The sequence below is a fragment of the Pteropus medius genome, unplaced genomic scaffold, assembly GCF_902729225.1.
Source record: "Pteropus medius unplaced genomic scaffold, Ma_sr-lr_union100, whole genome shotgun sequence".
NCBI lineage: Eukaryota > Metazoa > Chordata > Mammalia > Chiroptera > Pteropodidae > Pteropus > Pteropus medius.
The window spans coordinates 4,639,148-4,654,678 of record NW_024356335.1 but is presented as its reverse complement, the minus strand read 5'-3'; the positions used below and the strand labels follow the sequence as shown (position 1 = coordinate 4,654,678).

Below are 15,531 nucleotides of genomic sequence, written 5' to 3'. Positions count from 1 at the left end.
AGGGAGCCAAAGGCCAGCTCCAATCATGGGGCCCTGGGCCAGAGGGGCACCAGATCCAAGACTACATCCTCACAGACAACTCCCACCTACCTGTGACCTGGGCCTCTCCAGTCCCATGGGCTGTGGGTGGGGACAACTCTCCCAAGGGGCTTTGGGGCCCTATAGGCTTGGGCCTGGTGGGCCTTGTGTGGCCGACACCCAGAGCCCACGGCCTCATCCTGCTGCCTCCCACTGAGCCCAACAGAAGTGGTGCTCCAGATCACATGGCCATCTGCTCAGAACCCGAAATCTGCCTGCCGCCAACGCCATGCACCTGGCACAGGCGGGGTGTCCTGCCAAAGTCAAGTGAGCTGTTGGTAGAGAGAGGGGTCTCTCCCTCCAAGAGGGACACTCGGGCCCCTAAGGCGGATGTGAAAACCCAGAGCAGCTGCCGTGGGGTGGGTCTGGGAGAGGCACCTCGTGGCCTGGCTGACCTGTGACAGGCACGTGACAATGGGTCCTGTGGTTTTCTCCCATTTTTCAGACGACGAAATTGAGGCTCAGAGAAGTTAAGGTCATCAGGCCACTAAATGGCAGAGCAGAGGTTCTCAGAGGTCACATTTTTGTCTCCTTCGGGCCAGGGTATGGAGCCCCTGTAGCCAAGCCCCCAGCCCCACGCCACACCCACCCAGATGACCTCGGGCAGGGGTGGAGAAGGAGGGAGGCCATGAGTGGACACTGCCCCAGACTTGGGCCCATGGGCCAGTGAGGAGGGAAGACCATCACGGCTTGTGAGGCACCGGGAGGCGCTGGCTGGGCCGGGACGTCGACCTGGTGGAACCGACCCGTATTGGGCCGGGGGACCCGCTGGGCCTGACCGAATCCCCCCGCAGCCATGCAGGGGTGTGCACTCAGGGCGTTCTCGCTCTCCGATGAGGCAGCGAGAGGGTGTGCCACTTGCCCAAGGTGCCGGGGAGCGTGGAGTAGAACCCAGACGAGGGTGTTGCCCTCAGCCTGGCCACTCAGGCCCCCAGCAGGGCCGGCAGGGTGGGGTAATGCCCTTCAGGGGCCATGAGCAGGAGGACCTGGGAAGGAACACCATGACAGTACACAGCCTGGGTGCCATCCGTACGGCGGGGGTGATGCTGCCCCCTCTAGGGGTTACTGGGAGTCCCAGGAAGCACGGACCCACAGCAGGAGTTGAGTGGGTGCTGGGTGAGCAGCACTAAGGTTGGGCCGCAGGGGAGGTGAGAGCGAGCCAGGCCAAGGACACTGCATGGACAGACACTCACGACCCCCAAAACTCGAGTTCTAAGAACCATATGGATCTGAATATAAGGCAGGATTTTCCCCAAAACACTCCATAAGTGAGGACATCCATTGCCTTTCAGTTGTCACAGGCCTCCAACGAAGGCCCGCTCAGCAGTTGAGAGCCACAAAGCGCTGTTGGGGAGGGCACTTTGACACCTACAATAACCCCAGTCAGTGGTGGATGGAATGCGGAGAGGGAAAGAAAAGGCAAAGAAACAATGACATTTAGTAATTACTCCTGAGGTTGTGACCTGTGACCTCACACTTTGAAGTGCTGGATGTGGGACAGGCAGGTGCTTTAAAGGTCTCTGGACACACAGGAGATAAGTGCTGCGGTTACACACCTACGGGACTGATTTTTAAAGTCCACTGTCTGGGTCTATGGCCATGCCACCCTGAACAAGCCCAATCCTGTCTGATCTCGGAAGCTCAGCAGGGTCGGGCCTGGTTAGTACTTGGATGGGAGACCACCTAGGAAGACCCGGTGCTGTACACGTAAAAATTTAAAAAAAAAAATAAGAGATTGTAAGCTGACAAGGTCCTTGCAATCCGTGAAGTCAAAGAGTTGCCTTGCCTAAAAAAAAAATTAAATTAAAAAAAAATAAAATCCACTGTTCTGGATGTTATGCCAATGGGCACTTGTGGCTTGGGACAGAAATTCCAGTGCCCGAATTGTGCATGAAATCCAGAAAGTGCTGTTGTATCCATAACCGCTTAGCCAGTGGACCCAGGGGAATTTGGTCAGCTGACCCAGAGATGGCCCCTGGGGCAACCAGACCCTGATGCCAATGATGCAGATGAAGAACTTAATTTTTTTTTTTTAAAGATATGAGTGAAAAAGAACGATTCTAAATTCATATATTTTGTGCAATACGTTATTTGAAATTTAAACACGTAATAAACTAATGAACTAAAGATGACTCAGCTTTTACTAGATCCCCTAATTTTGTCTATCCAGGTTAGCGTGAACTGAACTTTGGCTCTCTTCCTGGGAAAAGGGCAGTGGCCGGCTGGCCAACGGCGGAGGCGGAGGGCCAGACCTCACAGGCCTACGCAAACGCCCCGTTAAAGACTTGGGCTTTTATCTGAGACATGGAGGGTGTTTAGGAAGATGCTGAGGAAGTGGTAGTAAGGGGCTGATGATGGAGAGGAGGGAAGCCTGTGGGGAGACCCTGCAGCCTCCAGGCAGGGACTGGGGGGAGCGGGGGTGGGCCCACAGAGTGGACGGGGAGGCAGAGAGAGGTGGACATTTCAAAGACACTTAGGAGGCAGAGTGAGCAAGGCTTGGAGACCAACTGAACAGGAAAAGGAGGAGCTGGGCTACCTGAAGGTGGGTGGTGGGTGGGGACAGGTGTCAACTGGGGTGAAAGCAGTGAGTTTACCGGGGACCCAGGGAATACCCAGGGCTCACCGGGCAGCCCCTCCCTCCACGCAGACTCCTTCTGCCCTCCCCTCTGGTTTACTAACCGTGTTCAGGCTGCTAGGAAACCTACCTGTTGAGCTCGTTTTTCAGCTATTGGAATTTTCTGTTGATTCTTTTTAAAATCTGCCAGGGTTCACCTTACAGTTTCCCATTCTCTGCAGATATTTTCAAGTGTGCCTTTTACGTCTTTAAAACATAAAATTTACAGTCTGTGCCTGATCATTCCAGCACCTGAGGTATTTGCGGGTTTGTTCCCACTGTTTACTGATAGTTCTCCATCACGCTGTCATCGCCTCTGTACCTGGCCATCTTTATCCACATTCTGTTCATTGTAATTTAAAAACTATTCATACAAGTAATTGAAGTCTAGGATGTAGGCTCCATCCTCCAGAGATGTTTGTTTCTGCCTCACCCTGGGGTGAGGTCACCTTAACTGAATGTCAAGGTTCTGTGGATTGCTGGGGGCCCTAACCCAGCCTCAAGCTCACGTGAGGACAGTATTACTTCTGACTCCCTCACCCTACGGTGTAGCAGTTCTTAGCTCAGTGAATCAAAGATTAGACTCCCCACCTTGGCCAGCCCTCGGGGTCAATTTAACACACTCCCACAAGGTCTCCAAAAACCCAGCTCAGTTTGCATTATTTTTTCCAAAGCGAGATCCTCACTCATGCACGTGCTCAAGAAATATTGAATTAAAAACTGGAGGTGTTTATCCCGGCAGAGGCTGAGGAAGGGCACGCTGGCTGTCCCCAGTCCTCCAGGACTGTCACATGGAGGAAGAACCAGGCTTACTGAGAGGTGAACCAGAGCTGGCCAGGACCACACGGGGAGGCAGACTGGGTCTGAAAATGGGGGAACCTCCTCACTCCGCGTGGCAGTGGGGTCTCCTCAGGCTCTGGTGGGAAATGTCACACAGGCCACTCAAACTGTGGCTTTGGGGGCTGGAAGGAACTAGATGCCTCAGAGATGCTTATGATCTCTATGGTCTTAACCATATCCTTGCTCTACATGTCCCGTGTCCCCGCAGCTGCCCCCAATCGCCTCTCATGAGCTCAGTCAACGTGTGCTCAAGCTATCAGAGTTCAAGGTTTTATTTTAAAACAATAGTAAACAATTTCATTGATTTTTCTTAAATCAAACCACCTCACACTTGGCTTGTCTCAGGCAAAAAGTTAAAAATAAGAAGGGAAGGGGAAGAAAATGTGGGGACTGACCAACCTTCCCCATAAATAGGCCCCTGGTCCTGGCATCTGGAATGGCTTTTGGACACTGTCTTTAACAAATGAGAAAAGAAAGCACCAAAATATTGTGCTTCAGCAGCAGACTGGGAACCTCCACAAAGGAAAGAGGGGGGTGAGGAGGTCCCAAACAGCCTGGGTCAGTTCTAGAAACTTCCAAGAGCTGGAAGCATGTCTATTCCACAACTCCATTTTTAGAGCGACTTAGAGATCGAGGCCCTTTCAGAGGGGCTGTCATTCCCTGACCTGGACAGTTGGGGACCTGTGACCCACACCCCAGACACAGGCTCAACGGTGACCCCAAGTGGGTTCCCAGCCTCTCGGAGGGGGTCGGACGGACAAGGAATGTTCAGAGCGCACAGAGGGAGGGGCGGGCAGGGGGCGCCCACTGCCCCACCCCTCACTGGCTCCCGTTCCTTTGCGTTTTGTTCGCATGGAGATGAGGACTAACTGCTGGATGGCAGGACAGGAAAGAGCTGTAAACAACCTGGGTTTGCTCACCCACATGTGCAGGCTCTTTTGTCAGAGAGGGACCGCTGTCTTGGGGACAGGGGACCAGAGAAAGCCCTTGTGGTGCAGGGTGGGGACGGGGGTTAGGACACAAGGACAGCAGCCGCCGGATGCGCGCTCTCTCTGGGCCCCGGCCCCCAGACGAGGAAACACTGAACGAGGTTCTGGAATGGCAATGGTGGCAGGGAGGGCACAGAGGTGCTCCCCTCTCCTGGACCCCCAGGCCACCTCTCAGACCCAAGGAGAGGCAGTCTGCCCCCTGGGCTCAGGGCAAAGGGCCTGGGAAACTGACCTGGGCCCATCTGTACCTGGGGCAGCCAACGCAGAGAAGGCTCTCCCAGCCCCATCTCCCAAATCCCAGCTGCTTTTGACAAAACCAAAAAATAAATAGTGTATATTTTTCATGCCACCTGGATTTCCTGGCCCCGTGACCAGAGGTGCAAGCCCTCCTCCTCTACCCCACACCCCAGCGCCCACACCGAGGGCACTTTCCGCCCGACCGGGGGCTAGGAGCAGCACAGCGAGGGTCTCCGGCCGTGTGACCCCTGGCGGCAGGCCCTCCAGGGTCCTGGTTGAGGGGCTGGCTTGGCCCTTTGGTCCACCTTGTTCATTAAAATTAAAATAAGAAAAAAAAAGGCTCCACTTGGTGACTTGGGTCTATAGAGGTCTCTGCTTCATCCTTCTGTCTGTCATTCCGTCCATCCTGCAAGGCTTCACGCAGGCCAGATCTGGAGGCTGGACCCAGCCACGCTCACCAGTCACTGCAGTTTCGTCCCCAGCTTGCGTTGTCTGTTCCTGCAAAATGGGGGTGGGGGTCAAATTAGGGGACTCCTGGCCTTCAGTGACCCATTTCCTTAGCTGTCCCCTCCCTACCCATAGTCCTATCGAAATGGGTGAATACCCACCCCCAGTGGCCCCAGTGACTGACTCAAGCCAGGCCAATGCCCTGATACCTGGGACGTGGGGCCTAACAAGGGTCTATCTCTAGCTCACCTGCATCTCTGATGTCTCAGCTCTGGAGTCAGGAACAGAGCCGGGAGACGGGGGTGGGGGTGGGGGTGGGGCCGGGATGTGAGGACAGAGGCAAAAAGGGCCTGGCTGGAGTCCAACTAATTATGGGAAGCTCCCCTTTACAGATAAGCCAGCACAAGCAGGGTTCTGTTATTATTGACCAAAACAGACAGTAAGGTAGTGAGTTCTCCACCTAGGAGGTATAGTAAGCAAAGGTGGAACTGATAGAGGTTATGGAAGGGATTTGAGCACCTGGCTTTGGGGTGTGGCTACATCAGTGATAGGCCCAGGAGTCTCAGGGAAGGTGGGACAATCCCATTTTCTAGAGGGGCTGGCAGAGGCTCAGAAGGGGGAATGGGGCATTCTAGAGTCCCAGTTAAAATTCAGAGACCTAACTGTGCCCACAGCTCCAGTGTGATGTGGCTCCTGCCTTCTCTCACGCCACCCCCTTGCTCCCTAGACGCCAGCCTCAGGCCTCGGTTGGGTGGACTCGCCGAGTTTCCTCCTGCCTCAGAAGCTCTGAGCATGCTGTTCCCTCTGCTGACGGCACCTTCCTGCCAAACCCCAACTTCAATAGGCCCGTGCTTTCTCCCCTCTCATCTGTCTCCCCTGGGCAGCGGGCCCGACAACTCCACCCCAACATCACGTTCCTGTCACGAGCTCTCAGGCCCAGGGCACTCATCACACAGGCAGGTGACTTATTCCTCGTGTCTTCGCTGACTGCCATGGCTGTCTCACTCTGTGCCCGCCCCAGCACACAGCCTAGCACAGAGTGGGTACGCGTGGATACTTTGGTAAATGAAGGTAGGGGGCGGCCAGCCAGCTGGGGTGAGACTAGGCGGGACGGGACCAGGTGGGACAGGACCAAGAGGGGCGGGATATGGCCGGGCAGGGCCACTCAGGGTGCCAGGTGGAGAGCCTGGGCCAGCTGGGGCCTTTCCTCCAGTAATGGGATTGCCGCCCTAACCCCCTCAAATCCTCATGGATCCAGTGCTTTACCCTTAAGCTCGTTACGATAATTTGGACCATGATGCACTAGACACATCTCCTGCCTGCTGCAACGCGTCGCCCTGGCCCGGCTCCACGGTCCCTCGAATGGCGCCTTGGGGAAACCTCTCTTCTGAAGCTGGGGAGGAGCCGCGCCTTCCCCACCCCCGATGGCACCCCACCCTGGATTTGGGATAAGTGGGGAGGGAGAGCTGAGTCAGCAGACTCCGAAGCCCAGTTTTGCACCAACTTGCTGTACAACTGCACCTCGGTTTACCTACTAAACAGCCTAAGGGATGTCCACGCAAAGGCGCCCTAAGAATCTCGGCTGCCCAGCTCTTTGGCTCTGGGCCAGACAGCCAGGGTTCCTAGCCCAGCTCCCCCACCCACGGTCTGTAAGTCATCGGTCAGGTGACTCCTCCTGTCATCTTGGAGCCTCAGTTTTCTCATCTGTAAAATGGGGTTCAGGGGAAGACGCAAGACAAGTGCTTAGGCAAATACCTGGCTCTTGGGGGACCCTCCAAAAATGAGGGCAGTGGCTGCCCTGGGGCTTGTTCAACTCACCTGGCTTCTGCCCGGGTCACCGTATACTCAAACCAGAGTACATTGGGAATGAGGCTTGTGTCCCGGATTAGGAAGAATTCAGAAATAGGCCTGGAGAGACAGACACCCAGAACCCCAGGACCACATCAGGGGATGATCCTGTCATCAAGCTAGACGCCCCCATCAGTGCCTAGGGCCAGCAGTGCACCCCCTCCCGCCCCCCGCTCAATCTTTGCCTGGCCTATAACCCCAGAGCGACTGAGACCCAGATGTGTCACTTGTGGGACATTCAGGCAGGGGCACTGCCCCACAGTACACACAGCCCAGCAGGACTTAGGCTGCTTTCTAAGTCCCTGAGAGTCTAGATGAGGACAGAGGATGACACCTTGGCTTCTGGGCCCAAGGAAACCCTGGGGGAGGTGGATACCAGGCAAGTGGGGTCTGCAGCCTAATGCCCACCAGCAGCCTGGACACTAGGGCCACACAGGGAGACCAAGGCTGGAGTCAGGAGCCCTGGCCCCTCCCACAGGAGGGAAACTGGTGCCTGGGAAGGCGGGAGGGATAGCAACAGGGGCAGGAAGCAATTACCAGGCTGCTATCCTGGGGAACAGTGGGGTGAGGACCTCCTGGGTGAAGGCGAACCAGGCGATGGCCATGAGGCTTCCAGCGATGCCCCCATAGAGTACCTGGCTCCAGGTGTGGTAAAGCAGGTAGACTCTGGGCCAAGAACAGGGGAAGTTCATGAGAGCCAGCCAGAGACAGGCTTGCACGAGCCTCCATGCCCAAGTACCAGCTTCCCAGGGACACGTGTGCACCCACAGATAGGTACGAACTCCTATGAACACAGAGCCTCAGATCTGTTTTCGGAAGAAAGGAGAGTTGGACCTCGATAGTGGCTCTCCCAACTCAAAGTGAAAACATGGCTCACAGCTGGGACTTGCCTCCTTTCTGTCCAGCCCTTGAACTCTGAGTTTGTCTGCAAAGAGCACCTCTAGGATGCTGGGAACAGATGGCTGATGTGTGGAGGTGTCCCCAGAACCTTGGGCTCAGCCAGGAGGAGAGAGCAAGGACGAAGCTGGAAGGGGCAGTGGAGTCCTGACCCTTTAAAACAAGAGGCCTGTAGGACCCCTTTCCCAGCCCTGCCCTACAGGCTCTGGGACTCGGGTCCACAGTGGGATCCAACAGGGACCAAGAATCCAGCAAGACCCAGTGAGCAGGCTGTGGGGTAGGGTCCTCTCGCCCTGCATACCTGCTGTAGGAGACTAGAAAGGCCACGGTGAGGAGACCCAGGGAGAGCACGTGCCTCCACAGCAAGTCCAGGAACCTGGCGTTGTTCGTTTGGTGCATTCTGGGAAGACAGGCCCGTCAGAGGCCTCAGCCTGCAGCTGGGAGCCCAAGCCTCCCAAGCAGCCTCTGGCCCCACTGTTCACTCCCTGGGCGCCTTCTGCCCTAGACGCAGCTACTCCCACCCTCAGAGAGGCCAAGCCCCAAAGGGCATCCAAAGGGCTCGCAGTGAGTCCCTGGTGGAACCTGGACTAGGCCAGCTCAGGGCCACTCCAGCCAGGGCAGAAGCTCACCTTAAATACAGAAAAAGGAAGGAGTAGACGGAAAAAAACCACATAAACTGGGAATGACTGGAGGGCATCCCGTACTTGGCGCCCACTGCCGTGTGGGGACCTGGGGGAGAGAGAACAGGGCACGAGGGGAGAATGCAGGCCTCCCAGGAACACCCCGACCTGGGAGAGCCCCAGACCCGAGGCCCGGACCCTACCTCCACAGGGCCGCGGCTCCTGGATGACGTGTTTGATCAGCCAGTTGACCCCCTCGTTCAGTGCCAGGCCCCCGAGGAATGAGATCTGCCGGGAAGATGTGTGGTCAGCGGGGCCTCTGTGTGCCTGCTGGCCACGGCCCAGCCCCAAAGTCTGTGATCTCCGACTGAACCTCCCAGCCCAACTGGTAAACAATGTGGAACCGGAACCAGCCAGGAGGCTCCTCAAGGAAAGGAGGCACGGAAGGGGAGGCGAAGCACCTGGGATGAAATGGTACAGCCCTCTCCCTGGGGTAGGGGCACCCGGGAGCAGTGAGGGGGACAGACTCACTCACCGTGTGCAGCTCCCGCTTGAATATGATGAGGGTCACAAAACCAACAATGATGAATATGGGGCTGAGGCTCAGGTAGGCAAGGAGGTGGCCAGAGAGATCACCTGGGCGAGACAGAGAGAATGGGATGATGACACAGCACAAGCATCAGAAGAGGGACCAGCCCCCTGCAAGTCAAATAGGGCCACAAAGGGGGTCCCGGCAGGCCTAGAGGGCAGGGCCAGGTAGGTGTGGGCCCCTCAGTCTACCAGCGGCCCACAGCAGCTCAGTCGCAGGCAAGACGTGCCAGTGTCTATTCACTAAGCACTGAACTTCACAGATCATGAGTTTTAAGCAGGTGCCTTCATAGTTCCCATTCTATACATGAAGAAACTGAGTCCCACAGGGGTTGTGTGACTTGCCCAAAGTCATGCAGCCAGAAGGAGGTGGGAGCTGGACTAAAATCCAAGTCTCCAGCCTGGGCCTGTCGGAGCAGGAATTTGAACCCAGCTTGGTCTGACCCCAGAGGCTGGACCCTGTACCAGGGGGCAGCCTGGCAGGCACATGGGTGCCTCTGGAACATAGTACTGACCTGAGGCTGCCCCTGCTGAACCCTGGGCCTCCAGGGGAAGCTGGTATTCTCTGGCTACCACACAGACTTGAGTCTACATTGTAGACTCCAACGAGGACCAAGGCCAGGGGTGGTGAGGAGGCTGTGTTGCCCGATACGGCCGCCCACTGCTTCTCACCGCTTCTCTATTGGAAAGAAATTGGCTACCTATTGACTACCTGATTTTTACGCTCCTAGCAGGCCAGGGAGGGAGGCAGTGTGAAGACTGCCAGCCCCTCTTCGGAGATGAGGGCATTGTGGCCGAGAGACGAGAGCCACTTTCCCCCTTGCTCAAGGGTGGGGCTGATGCCAAGTACCAAGACCACCCTCACCATTCAAGACAGAGCAGCTACCTGGCCACTCTGGGGTCAGAGGGCACGGTTCAGTTCCTGCACCAGCACTTTTTGGCTGTGTGACTTCAGGCCAAGACTCCACCTCCCTGAGCCTCAGCTCTCTTGCCTGTAAAATGGGGATATTAGTACCCACCTCCTACGGCTGTGTGAGCTTTAATGATACGGGGCCTGTGTGACACCCAGTTCAGTCCCCGGTACCCAGGACACTTCCATGTTGAGGGCTCTGCTCACCTAGAGGTTGGGAGAACCCAGCGTGAGAAATGGCCCACACCACCAGCCTGGCCTCACACAGGCAGCAGCGATGGTGCCCACACAGGGCTGAGCCCAGATTCCTGGCTGAAAAGATGGGCACACACCTGGCCTCACCCACACCTACCCAGGGTAGAGCTTTTGGAGTTGGCCTGGGAGAATAGGCCATCGACCTAAGTTCAAGTGCTAGTGTTGCCACAGGCCGGCTGGGTGACACTGGGTGAGGCCCTTGCCTTTTCTGGGCCTCTGCCTCCTCACCCACACAATGGCCCGGCCCCTTCCAGCCCTGAGATTCTGGGTCTCTCAGCTGCGTAGCTGATGCCCAGGGCGCTGGGACATCAAGGGGTAGCTGGTGCCCCCAAACCTTTGGCCATCTTCATGGCCTGTCGCTCACCTGGTGCTAGCCTGGGACCTTCCTGCAGATGCTGTCTGCGACTCTGGCCTCACCACTCTGCTCCAAGCCTCTCCACGGCTCCCTCGGCCCCTGGGATAAGTCCCACCTCAGCCCAGCTCACTGAGCAGTCCTAGCCCCGCCCCCTCTCAGGCACTGCTCCTGTTCTGGGACAGAATTCTAGTTTCCTGAATGCACCGTGTTCTGTCCTATTTCTGGACCTTTGCACACACCATTTCCCCCACCTGGGATGCTGTCTGAGTTAACTCAACATGAATTAAGTACCCGCCACTGTGGCAGAAAAAAGACACATTCCTGCCACTGCAGAGCTCTCAGTCTGGTGGAGGAATCTGTAACTGGACATCATTCATGATTTGCTTGTTAGTGCAGATACCGGGCTGTGTCTGTCTCCCCCTACATGTCCCAAGAGAGCAGGGATGGGGTTTCTTTACACCCCACTCAATCTCCCAAGTTCAGTCCAGTGCCTGGCACTTAGCAGGGCTCAAAAACGATAGTAAATGGAGAATAGATAAAGGAAGCAAGGATCAGTGTGATGAGGGGTATGAAGGAGGAGTACAGGGGGCCCAAGAAGAGTTAACAGGGAGCTAGATCTCATGGGACGCCCCCAGGCTCAGGCAGGTCCCTCCTCTGGGCACCCACGGTCCCTGCAAAGGGTCCCTCATCACAGCCTGCGCCATGCTGCTCACAACTGCCAGGTTCCTTCTTTTCGCTTGTTAGACTGAGAGCACTCAGAGAAGGCACTCTGAGGCCAGGGAGGGGAAGTCATGAGGGTGCTGAGGCCTTCGCCAAGTCCCTTCCCTTCTCCCGGCCTTGGTTTCCCTCCTGTAAAGTAGGATTTTTTCGCAATCCAGGACTTCAGGAATTTATCAGCCTGTTCGCCATTTTAAACCCAGAGCCAGCTCAGGGCCTAGCACTCAGGAGGCACTGAATGGATACTGGCTGAATTAACGGATGGACGGATGGTGGGCAGGCAGGCAGGTGGGGCCCAGCACCTGGCAGGGCCACCCCATTCCCAGTATAACTCAGAACATCCAGGGTCAAAGTTCCCTGGCATCCAGCCCTGGGGCCCTCAGCAGGGCCAGGTTCTCACATCTCCGCCCAAAAGAGCAGCATGAGCAGGCCCTTCCCAGGGCAACGGAGGCGCAATGAGGGGCTCACGTGACACTCAACCATCCTACCAAGGGAGGGTGGGGTGGGCTTGAGAGGGTCCTAGGAAGATAGGATATTAACTGCAGTTATTTACTGAACGCTGTATGCCAGGCATTGCACTCAGCATTTCTCACACTCCCTGTTATTTGATTCTCACACCACCACTAGAAGGAAGGCACTGTGATTAGTCCCACTTCAGAAATGAAGTGATTGGGGTACAGACAGGTGAAGTCACTTGCACAAGGCCTAAGCCTGAATTTGAACCCAGGCACCGGAGGCCCAAACTCTGCACCGCTCTACTAAACCGCCTCCAGAACGGTAGCTAAAGGACCTCCCAGCTGGAAAACTCTGCGCTTCCAGATATGTATCCAATGGCAGGCTCCAGAAGTCAAGATCCTGGGGGTGCCTGCCCCTCATCCGTTCCCCTCTGTTGTGGAACAGTGCCCTGCACAGGGCATGGCATACCAGAAGTACTCAAACAACGAACAGCTGACCGGCCTCGGTTTGCACATTCTCAGCAACGAGGAGCTCATTCTCTTACGGGCATCCCAAAAGCACTGTTAGAAGGAAACAGGCACTCCCTGCACGCCAGGAGGGAGTCAGGCCTCTCTGGCTCCGGGAAGGGCGGAGAAGAAGGGCCCAGGTCCAGGCCAGTAATCTTTTCCCGCCTCATAGAGATCCCCCACCTTATTACAGCCCACTCAAGCCCCGGGACCCAGGGGAGCGCCCTGGCGGCGCAGCCGCAGAGTGCGCGAGCGAGCCGCTCACAATTTCGCCCAGCTCATCGCCGCACTACTGCGCCTGCGCGGCGCGCGCGCCGGCCGAGCCCCTCCATGGCTCACTGTTTGACAGTTCCCACCCCGATCCCCCGGCGTCCCTTCCGCGGGCTCGCACGGGCCCAGACACCCAGGACTGAGAGTCCAGCCCCGGGAAGGCGTCCTCGGAGCCGGGGCCGCCTTTTACCTGCTGGATATTCGACGTGGGTGAGGGTCACCGGCCGCCATGAAGCGGGGAGCGAGCACTGACCGTCCGCTGCCATCTTACCCGGAGACCGGGCTTGGCCGGGCAGCCAATGGAAAGCTAAGGGGGCGGTGGTCCTGACCTATCACGCCAAGGAGGCGCCGCTTATCCAATCGAAGGCCGATACAGGTAGCGGCGCGGCCATTCAGCGTACAGGCCGTTGGGCTGGCCCGCTCGGCGAATCAGAGAGCGGAGCCCCTAAGAGCTTGCGAGCCGGCAAAACCGGCACCCAATCCGGGGCGAGCGTAGGTATTTTTCTAGCCAATCGTAGAAGAGGAGGGTTTCAGCACTGCACAGCCAATCAGAAGGTGAGAACGGCTCGCAGTGTAGGCAGGGCAGACCAATCAGGCGTTAGCTTAGGAGGCGTGTTGAACTTTGGTGGGAGCTTTGGTTTGTTTGGGACCTGCACCTAGTGAAGTCTTCCCCGATTGCCGGAGCCTGCCTCGAGTTGGAGCGCATACTCGAGACGGGGAGGCAAACTTGGCACGGCGGGGTCTGAACCCACTCACTTTTCGTTATGAGTAAACTGAAGCCAAAGAACCGGAGGGGACTTATTTCGGATGATAAGAGTGGAAGCTTAATTGAAGTTAAGAAAGACTCTTTTCATTGAGTTAACAAAGATTTATTGATTCCATCACATTTATGCTGTTTAACGAGGCATCCTGGGAACATTTTAAACAAGAAGTCGGTTTACCACCTATACCTCAGTTTTCCCAAAACATTCCTCAGTAGACCTGTTACACAGCCACACCTTCCCACCCACCTGTCTCTTTCCTACCCTCACTCTCTCAGGCTAAATTGAATTACCAGGTAAAGTGCCCAGTGCCCTTTGCACAATGCTGTTCCACTGCTTGGAATACATCACCCCTCCTGCCTCACTTTGCCTGGCCAAGTCTGCTCAGGTGTCTATTCTCACTTAGAGGTTTCTGTGGCCAGGTGAGGACCTCCATTGGGCCCCCACAGTTACATCCCCTCTCCTACCTCAGCAATGACCCCTGGACTGCAGTCAGCTCCTTGTCTATCTCTCCCAGTAAGAATTGGTTCTTTGATGTCATGCGCACCAAATCAGCTGGTCAGATTTCTGGATTCCCACTGGGGTCTGGGTTGATTCAGTAGGTCTGGGTTGGAGCCTCAGAGTCTGCATTCTCATGAGTTCCGGGGGTTCTATTACAAATGATTCCAACCATGCCTGGAGAAGCCCAAGGCACCGTGAAGACAGGGCCTGTTATGTACTTGAGCCTGGCCCAGGCCAGACCTAGAACAGGAGCCTGATAAATGACATGCTTAGGAGAAGTGAAAATAAATCAGGGAATCTCACCGAGCAGAATGTCTTGCTCCGTGAGACTGCAGGACAGCTGGAGCCAGACCCGTGGTCTCAGCTGAGAGGGCAAGGGGATGATGGTGACTCAGAGCACACCAGTGAGCCAGGAGGGCCCCTGCCCCCACTCAGTTGTGCTCAGCTCCCCACCCAGCCCAGCCTGGGCTGGGCTGGGCTGGGTCAGCTGGCCCCATTTCCCTGTCACCTGCCCTCAGCTACCTCAGACACTGCCATTATTAGCTTCTGAGAAGCAGGTGTGAGGAGTGGGCTGCGAGTTTCCCAGAATAGTCCCCTGGGACCAGGCAGCCATCTGGGTCTGGCTGCATTGCCCCTCCCTCCCCGGTTAGCAGCCATTTCACTGATGAGCAAACAGGCTTGGAGAAGCACAGCCCCTGAACCCCAGGTCTGATTTAATAGTCCTCTTGCCTCAGGGAGCATGTTCCAAGGTAGTTTTGAACTACACAGAAAGAGAGGGAGTTATCCAGGGTAGGGTTTTCCTGGCAGAGGGAACAGCATAAGCAAAGGTCTCGAGGCAGGAGTGTGGCTGGATGAAATGGGAAAGAGTGAGGGGTGAGGTCCTGGGGGAGTGGGGGTCCTGGCCACCCAAAACTTTAAGGGCCATTATTAGTGGCGAGGACAGACAGGAGCTCTGAAGGATGAATTGGTTGGTTGGTTGGTCGGTCAGTCGGTTGGTTCGTTGGTTTGGTTGCGCTTTTAAAAATCTTTGCAATATAACATTCATATGGGAAATGCCAGAAACCAGATGTGTACGGCTTGATGAAGTTTCACAAACAAAGCACACCTGTGTAAGCAGCCCCTAGATCAAGAATCAGGGCCCCAGGAGCCCCCTACATCCCATCTATTCCAGGGTGACCAACATTTAATACCATATATTAGCTTGGTCTGATTTGTAATTTCTATAAGCAGTATCCTACAGTATGTACTTTTTGCATGCGGCTTTCACTAACATTGTTTGTGAGACTCATCCACACCTATGAACTACCTTATGTTTAAGACCTGCTTATTCAAGTGTTTAGGGGTGAAATACATGTTAAAAAGAAAAGGCAAGGTCTCACTCGAGGTGTTGGTTTTATGGGCATATTCTTTATATGGTTTTCTTTTAAACTTTTCTTTACATTTGAAAATTTTCAAAGTGAAGTTTTTTTAGAAGTACCTTTCAAATAAACCTTGCACTGTCCAACTGTGAAAACATTTAGAGATCCGGCAGGCTCAGATCTGCTGTTCCCACTTGTCCCAGCCCCTCACCTTGGCTCTCACGAGCTCAGGCATTTATTTAGTGACTGAGTCTGAGGCTACACTTCCGGCCTAGTCCAACACC

General features: G+C 55.6%; 1 protein-coding gene and 1 pseudogene across 1 annotated transcript; one reads left to right on the top strand and one right to left on the bottom strand.

Moving 5' to 3' along the window:
• Nucleotides 1-1,667: 1,667 nt before the first annotated feature.
• Nucleotides 1,668-1,786, top strand: LOC120601837 (uncharacterized; annotated as a pseudogene).
• Nucleotides 1,787-3,788: 2,002 nt separating this feature from the next.
• On the bottom strand, nucleotides 3,789-12,961 carry DOLPP1 (dolichyldiphosphatase 1). Its single transcript, XM_039861531.1, has 8 exons — nucleotides 12,818-12,961; nucleotides 9,106-9,206; nucleotides 8,774-8,858; nucleotides 8,580-8,679; nucleotides 8,252-8,350; nucleotides 7,591-7,719; nucleotides 7,024-7,113; nucleotides 3,789-5,256 (listed from the first exon to the last, which is right to left on the bottom strand). The coding sequence occupies exons 1-8, from the start codon at nucleotides 12,891-12,893 to the stop codon at nucleotides 5,220-5,222; spliced, it is 717 nt and encodes a 238-aa protein (XP_039717465.1). The 5' UTR covers nucleotides 12,894-12,961; the 3' UTR covers nucleotides 3,789-5,219.
• Between the last annotated feature and the right edge of the window lie 2,570 nt (nucleotides 12,962-15,531).